The sequence below is a fragment of the Ambystoma mexicanum genome, chromosome 2q (genome assembly GCF_040938575.1).
Source record: "Ambystoma mexicanum isolate Mex_15411 chromosome 2q, UKY_AmexF1_1, whole genome shotgun sequence".
NCBI lineage: Eukaryota > Metazoa > Chordata > Amphibia > Caudata > Ambystomatidae > Ambystoma > Ambystoma mexicanum.
Window position 1 is genome coordinate 203,786,456 of NC_090924.1, and position 25,587 is coordinate 203,812,042.

The following is a 25,587-nucleotide window of genomic DNA, read 5'->3' on the forward strand; positions in this document are numbered from 1 at the left end:
AGGGCAGGATCCAGGGAGTCGATGGGATCCTGGATAGTTTTGGAGGAACAGGGGTGAACCTGTTTCGACAAGACTTTCATAGATCGGACTGGTCTAGAAACCTCTGGAGAGAAAAGGGAAAAGGCAGAGAAGGAGGGATGGCTGCAGAAGGGCCAGAGGAAGAGCAGGGAATAGCGGGAGGGGGATGAGAAGAGGAGAGTGAGGCCAGGATGTCCTGTGTTTTTTAAATGAAATGAGAGGCTAGTGCTGTGCAGAGGGCCTGGGAAGGGATAGGAGAGGTAGAGACTGCGGCAGGATTGGCCAGTTCCTTGCAGATTTTAAAGAGTTCAGCCGAGTTGTTAGATGCCGCAGAGACGCCCGCTTGGATATGAGCTCTCTTCTTGGTGAGAACAGAGAGCCGGTATTGCCTTTGCAGCTGGCAGCAGGCCAGTTTGTCAGAGGATGAACCTGAAGCAGGCCATTTCCTCTCGGCAACCCTACTCTTGCGTTTTAGGGTCACGAGGTCTGAGTCATACCAGGAGTTACACTTGGCTTTGGGCTTCAAGCAGATTCTCATGACAGGGGCAAGGATATCCAGAGTATCAGATATAGAAGAGTGGCGCATGGTGAGAGTCAGCCAGGGTGTAGGAGGGGGTGAGACGGTGGCAGCGAAAGCCTCAATTGACACACGCTTCATGGGTCGGGTGACCGAGAAGGTGGGTGGCAGTGACGGAGGTGGCTTGACCTGTGGGGTAGGAAGGGTGAGGTGGGAGGATAGGAGAAAGTGTTCACTCCAGGAGAGAGGAGTGGAGAGAGGGACAGAGAGGGGAAGGTCTCAAGAGATCAGAACATCTAGAGTGTGCCCTGCAGAATGAGTCGGGCCAGAGGGGAGAATGGTGAGTGAGAGAGCGTCGCAGAGGTCGCAAATGAGTACAGAGGGGGGACAGGAGGCATCCAGGTGAATGTTGAAGTCTCCAAGGAGGAGGAGTTGAGTGGTTGAGGCCAGGAGTGAGGAGTAGAGGTCCGCCTATCTATTTACTCATTGATGGGTAGCATAGGATAGGCATCGGAGGCAGGGATGGCATTGACATGCCTGAAGTCTATGCAAAACCACCAATAATTATCAGGTTTAGTTACCAACACAATAGGGGAGGACCATGGGCTGGCTTGAAGAGCCTCTACCCTTTGACGAAAAACTAAAAAGGTATGCTTGGCCGGCTGTTGCACAGCTAGGCCGAGCGACTTTGCGGCAAGCTTGGACTCTGAATTTCTCCATTAAGTCGTCACCCTTTGGGCCGAAATTATTCGCACCACCGAAAGCAATGGTGAGAGGTTATTTTGGACATTGGGTGAGAACACTGGAGGTATGCAGGTAAGCCTGCCTCCTGAGCACTGTGGCTGACCCCATTGATCTTTCGACAGTCTGCCACGTCCAGGCTCGTCTGCAAAGACAGCCGGTCCTCCTCTTTTCCATCGTCCACCGACCTCAGGAAGCCCACCCTCATCTCCGCTTCTGGAATATATTGAGCAGCTTCCCAAATGACCGTCCACAAACCAAAATTATAATTTGTGGAACTGCCAGAGGCATTGAGTGCCTTCAAGGCCATGCTGCCTGATGAAAATGTATATGCCAGGGCATCAACTTTTTTGCCATCCCTATCTGGTGGGAGATTGGACGTGGATGTAGCTGACCTGGTGGACACTGTGGCCGCCTGTACCACTAACCCCTGAGATGTTGGGTGGGAAGAGAGATAGAGGATCTTCCCTTGCCGGCCTGTATTTTTTTGAAAAGTCAGAGTTGACCAGGGGTGTGGTACAAGGGCGCTGCCACAAGGTGGCAATAGCTGCATTGAAGGGCATAGGCCTATCCGTAGCAGGTCCCTTATCAAGGATGTTGGTCAAATCAAATTCTGAAACTGGCCTGGCCGGAGCACTCCACTACAGTGTATCCACCACCCTGTCATCTAAGGCCCTGTATTTGGCATAGGTGTGGCCATAAGGGTGCACCTGCTGCATTTCTACGCCTGGGGATCCCACTGGCGTCGTGCAGACCTTTAGCTTATGCTACAAGGCATGCATGGTCAACGAAAAAATCAGCTCCTAAAGCCCCTGAATATGTAGGGTCAAAGCCACCCGGGTGGTGGTCATCGGTGGCGCCGAAAATGTCTGCCATGGAGCTGAAAAAGTTGGTCCTGGATTTTGGCACGAAAGACCGCTCAATGGCTGTCGATTGTTTGGCACCCGGCACTGACCTGGTTTTCGGTGACGAGGATGCATGAGAAGGAACTGGCCCCCGAGGTGTGCTGACAAGCACCAGTGCCGAAGGAGGCCCGGTCTTGCTCAGCACCAAGCCAGATGGCTCTGACGCAACCAGGACCGGCAGCATTGAGGGCTCAAACGTACCCACAGCTGCCTTTTTAAACATGTCCAGGATCTGGGTCTGAAACACCTCCCATTCAGCCCTGGACGTTAGCCCTACCAACGACTTACCGCTTTCACTAGAATAATCGCACTTGCGCTGTTGTTGGTGGCGTTGTTTCTTCTTGTGGGAGGAGGAAGAGGACGAATAGCTTCGGGAATGACATCTTTAGTTTTTCTGCAATGCCTCTTCTTTTTCTGGAGCAGGCCCCTCTGTTTCAGCCTAGGAAGACAGAACAGTCGACTGCGTCGGGGATTTGCAGGGAAGTCAGCCCACCGTGAGCTTCGCAGTCCGTTCCGCGAGGGACTACGGGTTCATTTTAACGTACAGCTATCAGTGTTGCGTCTGATGCTGAGGCACCACACGCAGATGGATTGCATATCGGTCATGGACATTTTTGAGCTGCTGTCCATGCAGCGTTTGAATCCCAAGACTCGGGGTATGGACATGGTTGTGCTCACGTCAAGCAAAAAAAAAATCGACAAAACGTTGAGTGAAATTGAAGTCATCGATGCAGTGTTCCTCACGAGCAGCGCGCTGTGCACACAGAAAAAAGCAACTGAGGTACGGGGGCATAGTGGCCCAGTATATGTACGATGACCAGGGTCACATCTGGAGCCGACAGAGCATCGAGTCAAGGCGGTGCAACGGCCAAGTCGAAGCGCACTACGGCCCCCTGTACAAATGTTTTCTGAGCAGCTGAAGCTGGAATGGATATCTATCTAATGAGGAATCTGCGGGAGAAAGGTAACGCATTGAAAAGCATGGTCCATCACAATACTTTAAGTGCCTCTGGTAAAATGTAACACCATTTTACACTAATACAATAATAGCAAGCTGAATTAAAATCATAATGTTTAAAAAGTCAAACCACAGTATTGTATATAGACATTGCATGAATAACATAAAAAGAAACATAACTGAACAAACATTAAAATCATGCAGCGCTTCAAGGCCTCCAGTCAAAGCCATTTGAATCTAAATTACGGCAATCCGGTTAGCAAGGCGTCAACCACTATGGCCTAGGAGGGCAGGTCAAGCTTCTTTATTGCCCTCTACCAGACATAAAAAGGTGGTGCTACAGATAGAGTTTCAGCTCCAGAAATTGTAGCCCAAAATGGATCAGAAGTGTGCGAGCAAATGTCTCTGTAGGCCTTACTGTACTCTAGGCTCAAGGCCCCACACTGGCTCAAAATGTGGCAAATGGTCTATTTGTTTGCTGCACAGTCTGCATAGTCTTTCGATTCTGGGGACACCAATCCATGCTCCTGTGTTTTTTCGAAAACAGGGAGGGTCTGAAGACGCATTGGCCACAATAAATCTCACTAGTTCTGGGATGTGCAACTTTATCAGGTAAGACTTGGTAATTAGGATTTTGAAGGCGTGATGGGAGTAGACCTCAAACTTTCGGAGGCGGCTAAATGATCTACCCATGTCCAAATGGCGGAGTTTCACCTCAACCCTTTAAAGATAGAGGTCCAACCATGTCTCCAAGACCCTAGAAATGCCGAACTCCCTCAAGCATTGTTTGGCAATCAGGTCCAAGTCTCTGAACCATGTACTCTTAGAGAACCTCTCTGCATATGTCACCACTTGTCCTAGCAGAGAGGCATCCTCCAGGATGTTCTAGTACATCTTGGCCCAGATCTTAATGGTTGGTGACTTCCAAAACAGTAGTAGGGAGGATAGACACAACTCCAACCGAACAACCTTCACCAAAACACTCCCTGGCACTCCAAGTAGTGAGCAAAGAATTTTAGGCTCTAACCTAGGGAGCCAACCAGCAACCTTAAAAGAAACACCTCAAAAGCACAGAGAATACTCGGAATGACCGAGACCCTATAGGCCAGGGGTGCACAACTGATTTTGCCAAAGGGCCGAATGTGCCTTACATGCTGCCTATAGTGGGCCGAAGAGTAAATGTGGGGGGGGGGCGGGATGAGGGTGTGGCAGCAGGGTTTTTCAACCCCCAATTTTTATTAAACATATGGAAAAAACACATTTTTGAGGTGTACCAGTCTTTATTTGTATTTCAAACTTAAATTTTGCAGTACACATTTTTGGCCCTTTTCACTCCTTGTTTCAACACGAGAGTGCTTCATCTTACTGATTTGCATATTAGGTGTTCTTTCAACAGGAGTGGGTTTCTGTCATTTTTTCTGTTTAGCTATTGCAAATGGTCTGTTTAATTAATGTATATATATTTTAATGACCCTTGGCTGGACATCCCATTATTTTTTACTGCTATAATTTGCTGTTTGAGTTGGCCATACTCTTGGGAGTATGGCCTTCGTTGAGTCAGATTCCCAAAAAGGCAAAGGAGGTACATCTCTTAACTATGTGTGTTTTAGCTTTGGGAGTGCAACACTATGCCCCCTGTCCCCCACCCCCCAACCAAACACTATGCCCCATGCCCACCCCCCAACCAAACATTATGCCCCATGTCCACCAGCCTGCAACCAAACACTATGCCCCATGGCCACCAGTCTACAACCAAATACTATGGACCATGGCTCCGCCCTCACACTGTGCCACATGGTCACATCCTGAACCAAACACTATGCCTGATGGCCACCACCCCCACACTATGCCACATGGGGAACCAAACACTAAGCCCCTTGGCCACTATCCCCAACCAAACACTATGCCTGATGGCCACCACCCGCACACTATACCCCATGGCCACCATCCCCAATCAAACACTATGCCCCATGGCCCCCACCTCCACACTATGCCCCATGGCCACCACCCCCAACCAAATACTATGCCCCATGGGCCCACCTCCACACTATGCCCCATGGCCACCATCCCCAACCAAACAATGCCCCATGGCCACTACCCCCAACCAAACATTAAGCCCCATGACCACCACCCCGCAAAACCAAATACTATGCCCCATGGCCCCACCCCCAACCAAACACTATGCACCCACAAACAAAACACCATCCCCATGCCTCCTCACCCCCACAACAAAAATCATCCCCATGCCTTTGGTAGTTAGTGTTCTTACTGAGGAGGATGCTTAGAATGCCATGGTGGCAGCCCTCAACACACAGTGTGGATTATGAGGGGTCTGCTATAAAACAGGTCATGCGAATCGTGAACTCTTCCATTTGTGCACACACGAGAGGTGAGGGGATTAGGGCAAAAACTATTCAAGGACGCAGATCAGAACAGCAGAGATGGCTGTTCCTTTGGGAGTCTGCTAAATGGCATTGGCATCAAAATATCTCTGCACTGTGCAACCAACATTGTTCAGTGGTCGAAGTGTACACACACAATCCAAACCCCCAAACAAAAACACCTGCTATTTATGGGAATGTGCATTGCAGTGCACTGAAGTGCAATCTTCAACTTCTTCCTGCACTTTTATTTTAAAACTAAACCTTTCCAGAAAGGTTTTTTTTTAAAAATAAAAGTATAGGAAAAGTAAAAATTAAAAATAAAAAGTTGGGGAATCAACGTTCCCACCCACTTCGACCTCTGACATGGTTTACTTTTGGTACATATATCCGCTGTCGAGTGCCATGCACTGTCTATTGTTCAGCAGGTTTGTCTGTTATGCCGAAAACATGCGTGGATAATGCTAGCTGTCCGCTATCGGGTAGATATCCCAGTTATATATATGTGCATTCCATTTTAAATGAAAGCACAATGCTTTTAGGTGTGTGCGCGCCGATCGTGTGGTATACCCCAGAGCTGGGGAAACATCTATTGCAAGAGAATATTTATTCAATACTGGAGCCGTTCCGCTGTTAGCTATGTATACTTGAGGCCGAGTGATGTGCACACCACATGTATGATATGATATGATAGTTTATTTATATAGCGCCTATACACAATGTGTTTCAAAGCGCTTCAAGGAGGGAGGGGACATAGGAGAATACAGTTACATTCAGCAAAGTCCTTGAAGCAATACAGAATGTGAAAATAACTATCATAATAGGCCTGTCGACATTTCTGATAGTGCAAGTGCATAGAACAAGTAAGGCAGGAGGTAATGGATAGGAAGGAGAACAAAGCAAGCAGTAACATTACTATGTCTGACGACAATTTACGCAGTGCAGGTGGTAAACAAGAGGCGGGGTGGGAGGGGGGGGCAGAGGACGGAGGGGGAAGGAGAACAAGGCACGCTACTAAGCAAAATGTCGGTGACAAAATTGAAGAGCAGGGGAGGGGTAGAAGGGGAGAACACGGGGGGGGGGGAGGGAGGGGAGGAGGGGAGACCGACAAGCTGCTTTCAAGAGTCAAGGAACCGATGGTAGGAGTAAGTGCTAGGAGGGTGAAGACAGAGGGAGAAAGAAGATGGGGAGGGGAGTAGGAAGGTAGTGGAAGAGGATGGAAGTGAAGGAGGGGGGGGAGGGAAGGAGGCAGGAAGGGGGGGTGAAACGCAGAGCAAAAAAGGGGGGAGCAAGCAAGGGGGGCACACAGACACTCACAGGGGGTGGGGGGCACACAGACACTCACGGGGGGGCACACAGACACTCACGGGGGGCGGGAGGGCACACTGACACTCACGGGCGGGCACACAGATACTCACGGCGGGGCAGGCGATCTGGCGTACCGCGGTGGACAGCGGTAGACAGGGCCTTTGTTGTGGGCCTTTGCAGTGTGGCCGGCTCCCGCCTCCCGGTTGCAGCCATTGGTTAAAGGGGGCCAAGGCAACCAATGGGAGAGGGAGGCAGGAGCTGGCCCAGAAGATGGAAGCAACATTCACAATGAAACAGAAAAACGGCCATCTTGGAAGGCATGATGGTAACAGGCAAGTCAATTGCTCTAATAATGTCTACCCAAGTGGGTAATGCAAAGAGTGCGGAAATGCACAACAAACAAAGCAAAGTATGCCCGCACGATGGAAAGGTGCTTTTTGTCACAATTTGCAGCGTCGCTCGTCGCATCACGAATGAAATTTCCAATTTGCAGATTCCTTACCCCCATTGAAGCGCATCAGTATTGGCAGTCCAGCGCAGGTGGAGGGTAATGGGGAGCAGAGGGAAGGGGCTCATCCAGGTCGGAGAAAGGAAAGTGAGAAGGGTGGATGGAGGGAGGGCCTCGTAGTGAGCCTTCGACAGTGTGGCCGGCTCCCGCCTCTCGGTTGCAGCCATTGGCTAAAGGGGGCCAAGGCAACCAATGGGAGAGGGAGGCAGGAGCTGGCCCAGAAGATGGAAGCAACATTCACAATGAAACAGAAAAACGGCCATCTTGGAAGGCATGATGGTAACAGGCAAGTCAAATGCTCAATTGTAGACACCTTAGCTGGCGCTGCATGGAACGCCCGTTCTGCATGCGTCTTTCTCGGCACACAAAGGGATGTGACTTTAACTCTGAGTCTCATGCGCTTTATAGGCAGGAAAGCAGCCATCACCCCAGGCACATATGGGAGCCCCAATCTACTTTATTGGGTATTTACATGTTTATGGCTCTTCCCACTCCTTTACAAGAGGCAGCAGCCAACTGCCCTAGGTGATCTATAGCAAACTTCAACGCCTCGCTCCAAGGAGGGTCTAATGGATACTCCCAAGTATCGGTATTCAATTACCTGCTCCAGCTTAACTCCCCCCAGTCGCCAAACAAATGACTGAGCACCATAAGCTCCCTTGCTGAAGCTCATTATTTTAGTTTTTGCTGCATTGGGTACCAGGCCATGCTCTGAGGAAAACATATGTAGGGCGTTAAGGGATTGTTGTAGTCTTGAAGGAATACTGTCTAAGACTACCGTATCATCTGCATATAATAAGCAGGGGAGGGCAGGGTCAGACTTTGACAAGAAATAGGCCCGGTCACCCAAAATAATGTGGCCCCACCCCTTGCCTCATGAACCTTGACCTCTGATGACATCACCAGAAGTGATGTCATTTGACCGCACCCCAAAGTGACATCCCAGGAAGCATGAAACACGACCTTTCACCCCTTCACAAAACAGGAAGTGGCATCAAATAGCATTGTCGCCTAAGTACACTAAATTACTGTGAATCCAAGCACTTACGGTTAAGCTCTTTTTTATAGAACAAATATGCATACAATATCACCCAACCTGTGTTGGTACTCATTTATCGACCTAAGAAGGATGAAAGGCTTTTTGGAAGAAAAAAAAAAAAGAATTTGAAAAAAATAATTTGTTTTAAAAAAAAAATATTCTTCCAAACCGGCCCCCACTCGCCAGGGACGATTTCAGCCCAGCCACGGGCCGAAAGGCCGAGGGGCCAATCCGACCCTGGGGGAGGGTGATCTTCCCATATCTCGGGGGATGGGAATTCTGCTCAGAATTGTGGGCAGTTCTGAAGTGTATAGATTATATAGTAGGGGAGCCAACTGGCACCCGTTTCAGACCCTGTGACGTATTGATCAAGCTTGATACGAGCTCCTCATAAGAAAGTCTGATCTTGACCTTCATGTCACCATAGAGAGTCCTAATAAAGTAAAGAAGTGATGGTCTATGCTCCATGCTTCCGAATTTCTCCAGAGCTTAGCTCCAATTACGCTGTCGAAGGCAGCTGTGTAATCAATGAAACACATGTATGAAGGCACTTCCGGGTAGCATTTGGTGTCTGATACAAGGGTGAGCAAGGACCATATAGAGTGGGTGGTCCCACTGCCCTTCCTAAAACCTGTCTGAAGACAACAGACTCTTCTCCCTAACGCAAGCCGTGAGAAGCTCCAGCAGGAGACTGGGATGAGGATAGTGGATTTCCATTAATGGGGAACAATCAGTCATCACAGACCTGAGTAAAATAAGGCAGATAAGATTTGTGCCCACCATTTAGGGTCTCCCTTTAATATCAACTTACAGAGCGCATCCGGGGCTGTGGCCCTAGAAGTCTTAGTAGTATCACAATACGTTACTCTCAATGCATGAATATAAGGAGGTTTTTAGAAAAAGCAGATCTATAGTCAAGCTGGACATTCAGCAAGGTTTACATTAGTTGATCATGTCAGCGCACTTAAGGCAGTAGAAACAAATAATGTGTTCCCCTCCATACTTATGGGATGTTGTCCCTGGGAATGGCATGGGTCAAGAGAATGCAACATAGTGGAAGAAATTTTAAATAAAAGAGAGAAAACCGTGCAAAGTGTATGCACAACTTTGACCAGCCTCTACCAGGGACCTCTGTCATGCCTGCTCAGCAATGCACCATTCAGTCCTTACAATCTGTCCTTTTTACTGTGTGGATGTGGTTGAAGCTTAGTGTGGCAGTAGTACTGCTACACGCCAAAACTTGCGGTCTTTGCTTACCAGCTGCATTGCCAAGGGGTAGCTCCCTCATTCGGGCTCAGACTATGCCAAACTCATTGGAGGGATCCAGTAGGCCTATATATATCCCTTATAGCAGCAGTCCTCAGATGCAAGAGGTCACAGTCCCAACTGCTTCACACACTCCTGCCACAGTCACAGCATCATCTACCGGTTTCAATCTCTCACCATAGCACCCTGCTCTTCCTCAGTTACGTGTAATGAGTAACTTGAGTGGACTGGTTAGCCCCCTTTTGAGGGCCATCGAGTCAGCCCTATTCCAACTGTCAATCATTTCTTAATCACATTCAGGACATGGCAAGGACTGAGGTATATAATTTACTTGGTCCAGGGTGTAGGGGGGTCCACTCCAGTTAGGATTCCCTCATGCAAAGTTTTCATTTGTGTATTGCCTCCTATGCCATCAGGGAATTTTTCAAACAATTTGTTACATCACACGTGCCCACTCAAACTCTGCTGGTCTGGTCCCCTTGGTTTCCGGTGTGCCGGGAGGGAGGGCCTATTGAGTGCATGGGATTCTGATGTTGAAACCATCACTTCAGGTGACCACTGCCATTACTCAAATACCCTTGCCCACTCCGGCTACACCAGCAGCCCCAGTTAAAGCAGTTCCTCAGCATCAAGGGATTAGGGTGCAGCAGACCGTCCATTGTATACCCTCGAGTATAATATGGGAGCTTCTCTTCCCTGTGGGCTTTTCAAGAGAGGCTGATGAGGATCAAGAAATACTTGGCCCAGCAGGTCGTGGATCACACGCCTCATGAAACAGAAGTGTTGACAGCCGTTGTTTCAAACAAAAGCGAAAAAAACCTGCCAATTCCATTCAAGAGACTGTCCTGAGTGAGCCAAAATTATTTGGTCGACTCCATAATGGGTGGCTTTTATTATAAAAAAACAAGGCGCCAAGTTTAGGGCTCCAGCACTCATGGTGGTTCCATCTCCGTGTACACCTTCCCCAGACTCTTCATCTTCTAGGACTCATCCCTCCTTGACAATTTTCCAGAACAGGTCACAGACATGACAAAGGTGCATAGCTTAAGGGCAACGCGTTTGTCTTAGAGGCAAGACAACGCAGCGCAACATAGGTTTGAATCCCTATCCGTGCTTAGAATCCATGGTATTAAGCACGTTATAAAAGAACAATTATAATAATAATATAACTAATGACACCACTTCAGAAGGTCTTCCAAGCAGGCGTGAGAAATCGTCCCAAGTACTTCAGCTCAGTGACCACCTGGACAAAAAAGTAGAAGAATTGACTACTTCTAAAGCCAGTTCCATACCTCCTCCCAATTAGGGGCAACATCTTCCCTTTCCTCCCAGCCTGGTTGCAGATATCAAACCATTGGACCCTGTCTGCAGTCCATTTTGGGTACAGACTCTGGGACCACTCTCTCCAGCTCAATCCTCCTTCCCCCAAAATCTTCCATGGAACTTGGAGTTTCAAGTTACTGCCTCTGAAAGCGATCATGGAAGTTCCCTTGTTTTTTGATCTAGCTTCATTAGAGGTCTGAAGAAAGACAAGGGAGTGGAGGCAGAGGTTTAAATGAAGATGATTCTGGACCTCTCCAGCTCCAACAACTTGTCGTCAACAACAAATCAGAATAGTTATGCCAGTCCAGATCTTTGTAGCATTGCAAAAGGTTCACTGGATGTACATCGTCACAGAAACAAGTACAAAGGTTATTTGTGTGGCCTAGTGCCACCCCTCTCTTGTCTTGACCACCTCCCTAACCCAGATGTCCATAACTGCCGGTTAGCATTACCAAATGTTTATACGTCTATTCACTTGTCTTATAGTACTGGTTTCAACCCCCTCCATCCCCCCAAAATGCTGGCTATCTAAATGACTCCTAACTTTTCCTACTTTATCCAGAGGTTTGTGTTCTAATGGGGAATTGGGATAGTGCCTTGCACTTACTTGGATGAATTCAGACAGGTTCACCCAAGCTTCCCTCTGCCTTTCTACTCTCACTACACCGTTCCACTTGCTCATCCCACCACTCTGCTGTGCCTCTGATGTCTCACTACTTCTAGCTCTGGCCTCCACTCTTTCTTACTTCTACCTCCCACTCCATTTCGCAATTCCTCCCCTACGCTCCACTGCCCACCACTACGCCCCTCCAACCTATCACTTCCCCCTTCCTTTCACTCAGGTTAATTTGCTTCACAATCACTCCCCACTCTATCTGGACTACTCACTTGCGACACAATCACACAGACTGCAGAACCACCTTCACTACCAAGCCAAAACCTCACCTTCTCGCACAATCACATCAACACTCTGCAGTAAGGGCAGCATGGCTTGGGTTAAGTGCAAGCAGACAGGGGACTGTAGTGTTCCAGTTACAGCCCCTAAGTGCGCGGTAGGCCCAGAGGCAGTGCAAGGGCTACTAGTCAGGAGGAACCAGGTACCCTTGGTTTGTCTTCAGATTTCACAGTCACTGTTACCCTGAGCAATGAAGACTCCAGGGGAAAATCTAGGTCCATCCTCAGCCATGCCCAGAGCCCATGTTGCAGCTGAAACATTTTGGTAAAACATGGGTGTGCCCACCTCAAAATGTGTTCCAGAGGTCCTGTAAGGGTATTACGCATTCGGCTCCAATCACATTGCCCATATTTTGCATTCCTCTTTAAAGCCAACCCTGTTGGCCCTGCACAGTCCTAAGTTTGTGTATCAGCCTATTTACCAACAGAGGTTGGTCCATCGGCAACCTCATCCCATCTTTTGTCTTGCCCATCAAGGTGCGTCATACCTTGTCTACCACCTTCCCTAATTTCACCCAACTGATAAGATAGCTGGACCGTCCATAAATATCTCCAGTAATCAAGTCAAAGGCCTGGTACGAATTGAGGGCAAGATTACATTGTGGTAAATGGGTAACCACTCTGCTGCTGAAATGACACCAAAAAGCCTGCGCAGATTTAAGTTTGTAGCTCTTATTGGAATGAAACCGTTCTGTTCCCTGTGAATTAAGTGGGCAGGAGCTCTAGAAATCTATTGGCCAGTGCCTTTGCCAAGACCTTGACCTCCCCATTAAGAATAGATTGGCTTGTCGGACTAGCAAAGCTCCTGGTGTTTCCCCCCTTTTAAGATCAAAGTAGTGACACTTTTCCCAAGATCCCGAGGAAGTATCCCATCGTCTCTACTTCTTTGAAACAAGGCCAGCAGATGACGGCTCACCTTTACTCTGAACAATTTCCACAGCTCTGGAGGAAAACCATTGGGACCTGGGATTTTACCCATTTGTAGCCATTTCTATGCTCAAATTCTGATAATGCCAGATTCGACTCCAAGTTTTCCCTCTGGGCAACCGACAGCCTCCTTAGCCGGATGGTCTCCAGATAGGAAGCCATCCCCACTCCCACTTCTCGTGTTGTAAAATGTTTCAGAGAAGGCTGCAAAAACATCTGCTGCTTCCTGCTCCTTGAAATATAAGGCCCCAGCATCATCCCCGGTGACAGTCACCCACTTACTATCCTGCAGTCTTGCCAGCCAAGCTAATAACCTTCTGCTCTTGTCCCTGTGCTCATATACCCTTCATCTACTCAGCCAGATTGAATGTTTTACTTAGTCAAGGGAGATTGCCCTCAACCTGCCCCAAGCAAATTTCAATTCCACCTGTGTTGTCCAGCTTTACAACACCCCCCTTCCAATTCCAAAACCCTGGACTCAGCCCTTCTAAACTCTTTACGTCTTTTCCCATCACTTTTTCCCTGACCTCTGATCGCCAATCCCCCAATTAGTGTCTTGTAGGCCTTCCTACGTTGTCACTGGACTGTCAACAAAGCCCTGATTTTCCAAAGAAGTGATTGGTGGCCTCTCTCGGCATGTCTCTAACATTAGTCAGGTGATGGGCGTTTAAACGCCAGGCCCCTTGTAACTTGTTCCTTCCCAAACCCCACTCCAATAAAGGTAAGTGGTTGTAAAGCCCCTCTGGAGGTAAACCGCACCCTTAACCCTGTGGGCCTGTTCCCTGGTGTAGTAAAATAGTATGTGACATGGAGCCATAGTTCCCTGAGTGAAATGAAAAGCTGTTTGTGTTCGGGTGCCGCTCCCTCCAAACATCTGTTAGGCCCAGCCCACCTGCACATTCGTGTAGCTTTGTGGGCCGTTTACCCCTGGATGTGGCATTGGTCAGGTTGTCTCTCCACATATTCATTGTATCACTGAAGTCACCGCCCATGTCAGAGTCTGACCCAAGAATCGAATCCCTCACCTCCCTCTTCAGCCCATTCCTGGCCAAGGGGCAGGCATAAACATGAATCAAAGTGAGCAGGTCCTGGCCCACTCTAGCTGTAACACACATAGCATCCCCTTTTTTCAATTGTGAGATCCTGTGTCCCAGAGAATGTATTTTTTAAACCATAATTGCACTCCCCTAGAGCCACTAGCAAATCCAGCATGTAACACCCTAGACGCCCCCTTCCCCAAAATGTACAATTATTGCCCTCCAGATGTGTTTCTTGGAGCATTAGAACACCTCAAAAACTAAGCCATTGTTCCTCTTAAAAGTATCTCCTAGCCATTTCACATACCGGGCCTTACATTTAATTGTGGCCCCCAAATTCCAATCTAGTCACAATGTACCTTTCTATGTATGTGACCTCTGTAGGACGTTTTATGGGTAAAAGCTTGCCTGTTTCCCTCCTCTGACGCTGCCGTGGGAATAGTTTCACCATTGGCAAATACTTCTCCATTGCACTTCCCTAACCATGGTATCACGATGCCCTACATGCCAGTAATCCCTACCCCCAAAAACCTTTGGCTTCTGCCCCCCTACACCAGACTTCCAACCACTAGAAGCATCTGTTGCAGTCTCCTTCTCCCCCCCTCCTCCCATGACCCATTAACAAGAAAACAATATAACAATTTAACAATGCAGACAACAGCTGAAACAGAACAGTGGGCAGGTAAGCAGGGTCCATAATAAGCAGCTAGAGAGGGCTCTCCCCCCTTCCTAAGCACTCGTCAAACTCGACCCCAGCAACCCAATCCTAGAATAAGGACACTTCCACTCCCCTTACCCTGGTTTCTTATAACCCTGGGCTTTAGAACACCTGCACTCAGAATTAACCCTAGAACATCTCCCAACACTTCCCGCAACCCAGCCAAAGGTCAAATTGAGCAGTCCCCAAACATTTTTTGATTCCCAGTAATATTAGCGGGTACATGTCTGCTCCACCAACGGAGGCAGTTCTCGTCATTGATGGGCAAAGCCATTTCAGTTAGGATCCACTGAGCAGTCCAGCCTTAGTGTCCCATCATCTGCCAACCTGACCCTCTCCAATGGCCCCTGCCCTGGAGGACCAGAGGACTCAAACGAGCTCCCCTGCCTGGGATCTGTCCGATATCTCTTCTGCTCCTGTTCCGATCCCCTGCCAGGCACGTGTCAGTGCAAATTGCATCCCCTTTCAGTCAATCCCAGGTATTACTTGGGAAATGAAAAATTGTTTGTCCTCCATTAATCACCTTTAACTTGGCTGGGAAAAGTAGCATGCACCCGACATCCTGCTTCTCATTTCACACTTAAATCCTTAAAAATACTTTTGCAATCTCTAGTCCTCATGTGTGAAGTCCGGGAACAGCAGCGCGTTGGCCATCATGACTGTGCCCCTTTCCTCGGTTTTGGAGTACTGCAACCAAGTGCCTGAAACAGCATAGCAATAATCCCCGAAAAAGGCTCCAGAAGGTGGGAGCCTGGCTGGCACCCTTTTTGTGCTTTCAACTGGGAAGGGTGAGAGGCCCACTTTGACAAGTTTTTCTGAAAGCCATTTCTCCTAAAAGAGCTCCATGGATTCTCCTCCCAATGCAAATATTGTTCCTTTTAAAGCACCCTTCCAACTTTTTTCTGCCTTCCAGACACTTTCTGTAGAAGCAATATTTTCCCCTTTATGGCAGCTAAACCCTCTTCGAATGAGGAAATCTGGTCTTTTACCGTCTGTGTCCTTTTCAGTGACCATTAGGTCAGCCCTCAACCACATTATTTCCAAGCCCACTTTCCCAATGGTGGCCTCCAGTATTGTCCGGCAGTATTGTCCGGCTGTTACGAATCTCCTCTAACATTAATGTAATTAGTTCTGAGTCACCTGTCGTCGTTCTCCGTCTGCCGAGATCCCTGCTGTGTGACCTTCGGCCCCTTTGTGGGGTGTATAGTTGTCCAATGTGTTGGACTGAGGTATGCTCGTGACAAGCACGTGTCATAGGAGCGTTGTGGGCCTAGTCTCTGCTTCAGGTCCATGAGGTTCGAGCTGCACCATGCTGGCCCTCTGGAGGATATCCTACCCCAAAGAGGTGATTGAACCAAAGACCACACACACATTAGGAGGGCCCACTCTGACCACACCACCCCAAAGTCTCTCAATAAGGCAAGGCCAGCTCAAGAAGATATACAGCTAGCTTGACCCCAAAGGGGTGAAGGGGCAGCTCCAGGTGGTCTCCAAATCAGCTATGCGCCCCCTTATGTGCCGCCTGCCACTCTCGGTCTCTGATCCAGGTGCTCTCCACAGCCCATGGCGCACTGCCAATCACTGGCGGAGTACAGGCGAGCTGCATGCAGGAGTTATGCACCTCTGCAACCGGTATGCGTCAGTGTACACCTCCTGCGCCCATCTTATAGGATCAGCCTCTCCACAGGTGCCCTGCAAAGAACACTGGATCTATGGATAGCTCTGATACCATGCTTGCCAAAATGCTTGCTTCCAGGGGAGGTTCGGCAGGTGCTGCCAGACCTAGGAAGATTACCACACAGTCAAGCCTCATGAAAGGTATGCTGATGATGCCAACTCATCACCCCCAGGTGCCTTTTGTATAGGGGTGAATCGCACCTGAACTGTCCCCTAAATCTGGAGGAGGAGGAGGATCAGACATCTGGGGGCAATAGGCTTATCTGCTAGCTCAGGCAGCTTGATGTCCAGAGCTACCTCGGGAGGAGAGGTCAGGGGCAACGCACTCGCCATGGAAGCAAGACGATGCAGAGCAACACAGGTTTGATAGCCGGGTCTGCGCTTAGAAACATCTGGGTATTAAGTGCGTTATAAAAAGCCAATTACAATTTACAATTACCTGTGGATGTGCTGGTGCAGCCAGAAGTGGAGGAGCAACTGGAGCAGGGCGTGGAAGAAAGTCCTCAATTAGGCACTTGAAATAGGCCACCATCGACTGTGCCTCATAAGCGACTGCAATCGATCGTGCTGGGGGGTAGAGGCCGAAGCCAGAAAGCCGGCTGCGGAAAGTGCTAGTATGGCTGCCTAGACTGAGCAGACCACAGATCTGAGCACCTGAAAGATCCCAGAGCTGTATTCCTGCAAGTGTGTCTATAGAAATATTTCTCAAGCCACCACATCATCTGACAATGCTCGACAGACCGCTGAAGGGGCTAGAGTGGCTTGTCCCTTTTGGTTGTAAATTAAAATCTTCCAGACATAAACAAAAGACTGCAGAAGAGGGTGGCAATGATTTGATACAGCTTCCAGGCTAGGAAGGGAACAGCTTTTGAGAAATACTTAGACTCCTGAAGATCTTCGTGGGACCTGAAGCATTTCTTTTCTTCTAGGGCGCAGGAATGAGGAGTACGCTTTAAAAAAAGTCAAACAATAGAGCCGAGCATGAATATGTCAACATAAATGCAGTGCTGGAAAATGTTTTTTGTAAATGTCGACTGCAGAAGCAGGCAAAATCAGAAGGCTAAAATCTACAGATAACTAACAAAACAAAAAAACAAAAAAAGGTAGAATACAAGAGACACGTGTCCAAAAATGAACACATATTACCTAAATCCATCTGGCTGCTAATTTCCTGAAGTAAACCTGCAAGCTGTGTCGCCTCTAAACTGTTGAAAGCAGCTTGGTATTGTGTTATCCACTGTTCAAACTCATTTAGCTTCACTTGAATTGCTTCTTGAACTGCTCTTTGCTGCGTCTGGAGTTGCGTGTGTTCAGAAAACCTAAAATTAAAATACTGTAATTAAGAACTTATCTTCAAAAAGTAATGAACAGGGTTCAGCTATAATGGACAATGTTGACAGTGACAAGCCCAGACAAAGAGGGAGCAGTGGGTGGGTGCAGGGACATTTCAGAACAGATATATCCGGGATCGAAATTGAGGAGAGGTGGGAGCCAATTCGTTCTTGCTTGTAGCCTAGCACATCCTGATTAGCTTGACATCAGCTACCAGGAGCTATTTTTGGCTCCCTATGCCACCTTATGCCAAACAAACAACTATGTAAATTTAACTCTGTGGATTTGGGGCAATGTATAAATAAACATTAGTGCACATCTCTATGACATTTAAAGCATAAGGGATCATGAATAATGGACACAATGTGTTTTCATCTTCTATCAAAGTTCAACTTGCGGAACGCTATGTACTAGAGCTCCTCATTCCCCAGTGGTAGTTCCTGGTCACTGCTTAATGCTGGATACCCAGGAGATGCTTTTAACTCCTGCTTAGCCAATCTTAATTTCGAGCCCTGTATATGGACACATGGAATAACTTCTCATGAAGACTATGTTTAAACATAGTGATAACAAAAATATGAAGCTTTAGATCAGGCAACAGTAGAAGAAATGCAGTAAAGTCCCCCGAGCAATCAGGAAAGTTGGCTATTATGTCAGAATGACAAACACTAATGTCAGGTTGATGCTGAAGTAAAATTAGTAAGCCTACATGTGTGCGCATATGCAGAGGGGCTGCAATTGGTGGCTCGGCCCAATAAAAGTTGTGTGTGTATGTGGTTGGGGACCCGCTTGCGTGGTAGAAGTTATATGTTTACTGTGGGGGTGGGGGGGGTCAGTAACTTTAGGTTGCAAATGTTTTTGTAGGCCCTCATCAATATGGGACATAGACACTAGTATTGCAGAAGGAAGTACATACTACATCACATGGAGTGACCGTGCAGATTAAATTTAAAAAGCCAAAATAACATTGCCGCTTGAATGACAATACAGGCGACAAGCACACGTGAAATAGAAGGAGGAAGTGGATCTCTACAGAGAGGTCTGCCAATGGCAAATGGAGAAGCAGCGACACTACGATTCAGAGGATATGATGTAGGGAAAATCCTGGAGGGACGCCAAAAGCCAGTTAAAATGCCCAATGTTTAAGCATGGGTCACACGCACATTTCTTGTTGTACTCCTACACACAACAAACAATAATTCCAAGTTTCAGCAAGGTCAGAAGGATTGTTGGCCTTGCTTTTTTTTTATTTTCATACATTTTTCAATGTGAAGAGATAGAACCCAAAGACACTTTACCATTTACAATTTTGTATATAATACAAATAGGTACAATCCAATCAACTGAACTGGATTTTTTTGAACCACCAACATGTTTTGCTTTTATTGAACGACATGTTAAACTTTCCAAATACAATGTGAACATAGAACATAGCAAATTTTGGTGAAGAACATATATCAGTGTATCGAGTGGACACTGAGTTTGTGAAGAAATCGTCGACACTGTTGTGTTTCGGCCCAAGGTAAAGCTGCTTGATGAAGCTTGTGTGTGGTGGGCCTTCATCAGGACATTTGGCAGATGGTTTGGCCGTGTCCTGGGGTCTCGATCATAGTCTATCCTTTGCTATGGTAAAATCGAAAGAAATCCCTCTCTCAAGTGGATGGGGAATCGATCACTAATATGTTGAAGTAACTGGTTGCCTCTGATGGCCAGAACTTTGAATTAGTTGTAGTTCTAACCAATCGGAATCACGGAGGATAAATTTCACGATTGCAAGCAGAAATTATGTACCGGGTAACTGTGGCTCCTCGCGTGCCTCACTGGAATGCAATGAATGCAGAAGCATTTCTGCTTGCAAACTAATTCAAAGTTCTGGCCATCAAAGGCAACCAGGTACATCAACATATTAGTGATCGATTGCCCCATCCACTTGAGAGAGGGATTTCTTTCGATTTTACCATAGCAAAGGATAGACTATGATAGAGACCCCAGGACACCGCCACACCATCTGCTAAACATCCTGATGAAGGCCCACCACACAAGCTTCATCAAGCAGCTTCACCTTGGGGTGAAACACAACAGTGTTGACGATTTCTTCACAAACTCAGAGTCCACTCGATACACTGATATATGTTCTTTGTTCACCAGAATTTGCTCTGTTCTATGTTCACATTTTATTTGGAAAGTTTAAAATGTCGTTCAACAAAAGAAAAACATGTTTGTTCACCAAAATCCAGTTCAGTTGATTCGATTGTACCCATTTTTATTGTATAAAAAATTGTAAATAGTGAAGTGTCTTTGGGTTCTATCTCTTCACATTGAAAAATGTATGAAAATTTTATAAAAACGCAAGGCCAATAATCCTTCTGACCTTGCTGAAACTTGGAATTATTGTTTGTTGTGTGTAGGAGTACAACAAGAAATGTGGGTGTGATCTTGCACCCTGATTTGTGTGATTGTATAAAAGTATACTCCCACCTGGGCATATCAGGACTTGCAAGGTGCCCTTTTCCCCTTTTCAATGTTTAAGTATACCGTGGAGTTTTGTTTGAGAACGATGGAGATACGCAGACTTCAAAGGAGCATCTTGTGATAATGGACAGCAGACACTTGTAATGTGGATCCAGAGGGAACACCAACATTCTATCGACTAGGCAGCGTGGAGTCATGCAAGAAAGTCAGATTCCTAAAAGCAATGTGCTGGAGGGTGCGATGTAGTGGTGGTATTGGGGACTTTAACTTGTGAGAGAATCCTAGCAGTAATACAAAACATTGTCAAAGCAGCACACTGGGAAGCTGAAAGTGGATATGGTTTAACAAACAGGCTAAAGTGAAAAATATTACGAACCACCCCACCACAAACTATCAGCAAAGACATGCAATACAAATATAGCAAACCACACCTCTGCGATATAAGAAGAATGGGTGGACAATATTGGCCAAAGACTTAGCATTCTATCATGCCTGACTAGACATCAAAACAAAGAGCAGCAACTGTGCTCTAATGAAACAAAAGCAAACATGTCTAACGTGGCAGAAAAAGAATATTGAGGCAAAAGCAAACCAGTAAAATACAAAAGAGTAACAGAGGAGAGGTCCATTTTTGGAGTTCCATTACTGAGAAGCCTAACTGCAGCGATCACGAAAATTTGAGATGGGAACTGAAGGGAGGAAAAGCATCTGGCATTTACTGGGGTGCGGCTATTATGTCAAAGGACAAGTTTTCACGCTCGGACAAAATAAGCAGGGGCACCTCTCCTATAGCCCCCAAGAAGCAGCAAAAGTGGTGCTTTGACTTAAAACACACTGGCAGTATTTCCTTGGGTGCTCCTCTACACTTAATACGAAAGTTAAACAAAATCGCCCTAACATTTGATGTGGATATGATCCAGATGGGGTCCAGATCAGGCCGTAGGTGCAATCAAACACCCTGCGAATCAAGCCTCTCCAGGAAGCAATGGACAGCCAATCCATTTGGCAAAGCATGTCTTAAGGAAACATAAAATGAATAGAAGTATGAAACGTCCGAGCCCTGGTGTTCCTCACAGGTGCTAAAAGACAGCCGAGTAACATCCTTATACAGGTTATCTTTTAAGGCCCAATCTTTCTGTGCTATTAACATATGACATGACTTTGTCCAAGTTAAAAGTGCCCATTCCATTCCTCAACTCACCCGTTCCCATACTATGTGTGCCTCTCGTTCATAAAGGAGAAATTACATACCGTAATGTTCTTTCCATGGATTCTTCTGCCGCAGATTCCTCATCTGAAAGATATCCTCATCCATTTCTGCTGCTTCGGAAATTTGACAGGGGGCGTAGTCGACCTCGAGTCAGGCGGCGACCAGTCTTGCTCGATCGTCAGCGCTGGATGTGACATCAGGCGTTGTGTATATATATATATATATATATATATATATATATATATATATATATATATATATATATATATATATATATACACCACTTCACTAGGACCCAAACACCTCAGTTTCCCCCCTTTTTTCCAGCCATTGATCGCTGCATAGGAACACAGAGAGAACAAACAGGCTAACCAGCTCAAGGGAAGAAGAAAACATGCGAAAACACCACAACCTGTAGTGTCAATTTTTTTTTCAAATTGGAAACCTAACATGCAGCATAAAAGACAGAAAACAGCCAATCCCAGGTGTCAACCCTCTAACAAAGAGATGCGCATCAACCGCCAACTTTCTGAGCGGGGATAGATGGGAGGGGAGATGAGGAATCTGCGGGAGAAGAATCCATACAAAGAACATTACGGTAAAGTAATTTCTCCTTTAATGGATTGCCTTTCTCTCCCGATTCCTCATCTGATAGACTCCCCAAGCAGTGAGGCAAAGGAGGCCGGCAGAAAGTTATACAAACAGATTTTGCAGCACCGCCCTGCCAAAACAAATATCAGTCCCGTAGGCATCATCTAGACTGTAGTGCCTAGTGAAAGTGTGGAGCAAGGACCATGTTGCTGCACAACAAATATCCCTAACCAAAACTCCCACCCCTTTATAAGGCAGTTGATGCAGAGACCCCTCGAGCCGAGTGTTCCCTTATACCAGAAGGTAGATCCCTGCCTGCAGACTGATAGCACTCCGCTACGAACACAATTACCCACCAGGACAATGTTTGTTTCATTACTGCCAGACCTTTACAGGCTAAAGAGTAGGCTACAAAGAGTTGGTTACATTTTCTCAGTTCAGACATCCATGCGACGTAAAAACCTAGGGTTCTTTTGGGATCTAGTCGATGGAAACGCCCCTCTTACTTAGAAGGGTACAGTGGTGGGTAGAAGACTGGAAGGTCTATGGCCTGCGAGAGATGGCACTTGGACACCACATTCGGTAGAAATCCCAGCCTTACTTTGAGCGACACCTTCTCTCCAAAGAACTGCAGAAAAGGCAGTTTGCAGCACAGGGCCCACAATTCACTAGCTAGCATGACGGATGTTATCGCAACAACAAAAAAAGCTGTCTTCAAAGAGCGCAGCCGCAAAGAACAAGTATTCATGGGCTCAAAAGGAGCCCCCCATCAGAAATGTCACAACCAGATTAAGATCCCAATCTGGTACAACAAAGGCCATTTGCGGAAACTTATTTAGAAGGCCCTTCAGGAATTGAGCCATCACCGGGATTGTAAAGTATGAACCCTGATCCGGGGACCTCTTAAACATAGACAAGGCTGCCAGATATCCTTTGTCTGTGGTGCCCTGAAGGCCTGCTGAGGCCAGTGACAGAAGGAACTCCACCACTGAAGTGGTGGGACAACAGATAGGATGAATCTCGCATTCCCTGCACCACGCTCTGAATCTTCTCCACCTGCACACACAAAGAGATCTTGAAGATGGTCTGCATGCAGCCTGAAGCATCTCCTCAGAGAGGTCTCAGTCATCGTATCCCATCCTCTCAAGAGCCATGCATGTAGGTAGAGGGACTCGGGGTTCGGGTGAAGCACCCGACCTTCCGACTGGGTTAGGAGATCCTGGCGGCGAGGCAACCGTAGAGGTGGGCAGATGGTCAGATCCAGAAGGTGCGAGTACCACGTCCTCCTCGCCCAGTCGGGGGCAATCAAGATCATGGTTGCTGGAAACTTCTTGAACCTCCTGAGAACGCAAGTAATGACAAGAATTAGAGGGAAGGCGTAGTGGAGAGCGAAGATCCAATCCACCATAAATGAGGTCTCCTAGCGAACTGTTCACTGGGATTTCCCCTCAAGCAACACTCTGCACTTCCTGTTGGACTCCGTGGCAAACAGGACCACTGATGGGTACCCCAGTGAGAGAAGACCTCCTCTAGGACTTGCTGGCACACTTCCCACTTGTGCGAGACCGAGCTCTGGCTGCTGAGAGCATCTGCCATACAGTTCTCTTTCCCTGCCAGATGACCTGCCAAGACAGAGATCCAGTTCTCTAATAGACAGAACCACAGCTGCATCACCTCTCTGCAGAGGGGAGGGCGCGCACGCCACCTTGCTTGTTCAGGTCGTGCATAGCCACCGTATTGTTCGTCAGAATCAGGACATGCTTCCCCTACAGAGACGGAGCAAACGCTTTCAAGGCTAACCAGATGGCTTAAGAATCCAGCCTGTTGATGTGCCACCTGTCTTCCATCGCTGACCAAAGACGGTTGCCCTGCAAGTCATCGCAGTGAGCGCCCCAACCCTTCAGAGACGCATTCCATGACCAGTCAGGCCTGAGGCCAGGGCAGCCAGAAGGGCTCCCCGCCACAAGACTGCTGCTGTCGACCACCAACCAAGGTCGCCGACCACTGCCCTGGATATCTTGAGGCGGTCCGTGAGTGTCCCGAGGTTATTGGGACCACTGGCCTCATAAAAAACTATTGAAGAGATCTCATGAGCAACCTGGCCTCTGGCACTAGAAAGATACAGGATGCCATGACGCCTAAAAGGCAGAAGGAAGGAAGCTGCTGGTAAGGTGGAGTGGCTCTGGAATCAGTTCACCATCTGCGCAATGCTGTTGACTCTCTCCTCAGAGGGATGAGGGGAGGCCATCCCCACCCGAGTGTCTAGGACTGCGCCGAATGAACTGGAGCTTCTCGACTGGCATCAGGTGGGACTTCTTAAAGTACAGGTAGAAGCACAGCCTGTGGAGGAGAGAGCCAGTGTCCTCCAGGTGAGACAAAACCCCCTCTGCTGACTTCCTTTGGATCAGCCAGTCATCCAGGTACAGGAATACATGGACTACGGATCGCCTGAGGTGAGCCACGACTACTGCTATGGGTTTGATGAAAACCCATGGAGCAGAGGTCAACCCAAAGTGAAGCACCTTGAACTGATAGTGCTTGCTCCCTATGTATCGGCACATGAAAGTAAGCGTCCTGTGGATCTATAGACACCAGCCAGTCCTGCAATTCAAGAGAGTGAAGAATTTCTCTCAAAGTCACCATCTTGATCTCGTCTTTCCTCAGGAACTTGTTCAAAGCCCTGAGGTCCAAAATGGGACAAAGACCTCCTCGCTTCTTCGGCACTAGGAAATACAGGGAATACCAGCTCCATCCCCTCTGCTCGGGAGGTACCCTCCTTCCATGGCACCAACAACAGGGCTCTCAGTTCTTCCTGGAGCTCCTGTCCCGGTTGGGTTGGAGGTGGTAGGGGTCTGTCATGGGGTTTCTGTAAGAAGGGCAGGCAATAGCCCCACCGCACAAGCTCTAGGGACCAGGCGTCAAAGGTAATCTCCCAACATTGGGGCCAACGCTCTGGCAGCCATCCACCAACCGGTAAGTTGTGAGAGGGGAAATCAAAGCGGCTTAGAGGGCAGAGCCGGCTCGCCGCTGTCTGTTGGCCTCCAGAAGCCAACGCTGCCCCTTCCGGAGCACAAGAAATGCTTCTGCCATTGCCTGGCTTGTGGGAGCTGCGCCTTCCTGCTGTAAGGCACATAACGCCTATAGCCCCTGCCCCTAGAGGCGAAGTTGAAGGCAGGTTTGGCCAGCTGCGCAAGCAAGGCCTAGTGACTTTGCAGCGATCTTTGACTCCTTTACATTTCTCTAAGGAATAATCCCTGCATTCAGACCAAAAAGAAGTGTGCCCTCAAAAGGCATTTATTTCTTTATCTAGTCATTTGTATAATGCACAAAACCCAGAGGCATCTAGGCGCTTATAGCTTAAGAAGGTTGATTACATTAGTTACTTACAGAGGTAGCAGGATACAGTCATTGCATGATTAGCTCGCAGGGTATGGCTTGCAGAGGTAGCGCACATTGGTTACAGGTCACATGCACAGGAGAGCTTCACCTTTGGTGCTACATCAAAACATGCAGTTACAGGTAGGTAAAAAGCGACATAGATTTGGGTGCACAATTTGGAGAGCCACGCCTCATGGTACAGGGTGCTACATCAAATATGCATTTGCAGGTGGGAGGGAAACATGCAAAGGGCAAGCTAGTAATGGGGAGTACAACATAAAAGCAACTAGCAGTCGAGCGATGGCATAAGTAGATGGGAGGGGTGTT

General features: G+C 47.7%; 1 protein-coding gene across 1 annotated transcript in view; it reads right to left on the reverse strand.

Annotated features, from left to right (window-relative positions):
* The window catches only part of SMG1 (SMG1 nonsense mediated mRNA decay associated PI3K related kinase), a 2,768,248-nt gene that overhangs the window by 958,180 nt on the left and 1,784,481 nt on the right, over positions 1 to 25,587 (reverse strand). Inside the window, exon 47 of the mRNA XM_069647131.1 lies at positions 17,424 to 17,596. Coding sequence (XP_069503232.1) covers positions 17,424 to 17,596 — 173 coding nt within the window. The remainder of the gene's footprint in view (positions 1 to 17,423; positions 17,597 to 25,587) is intronic.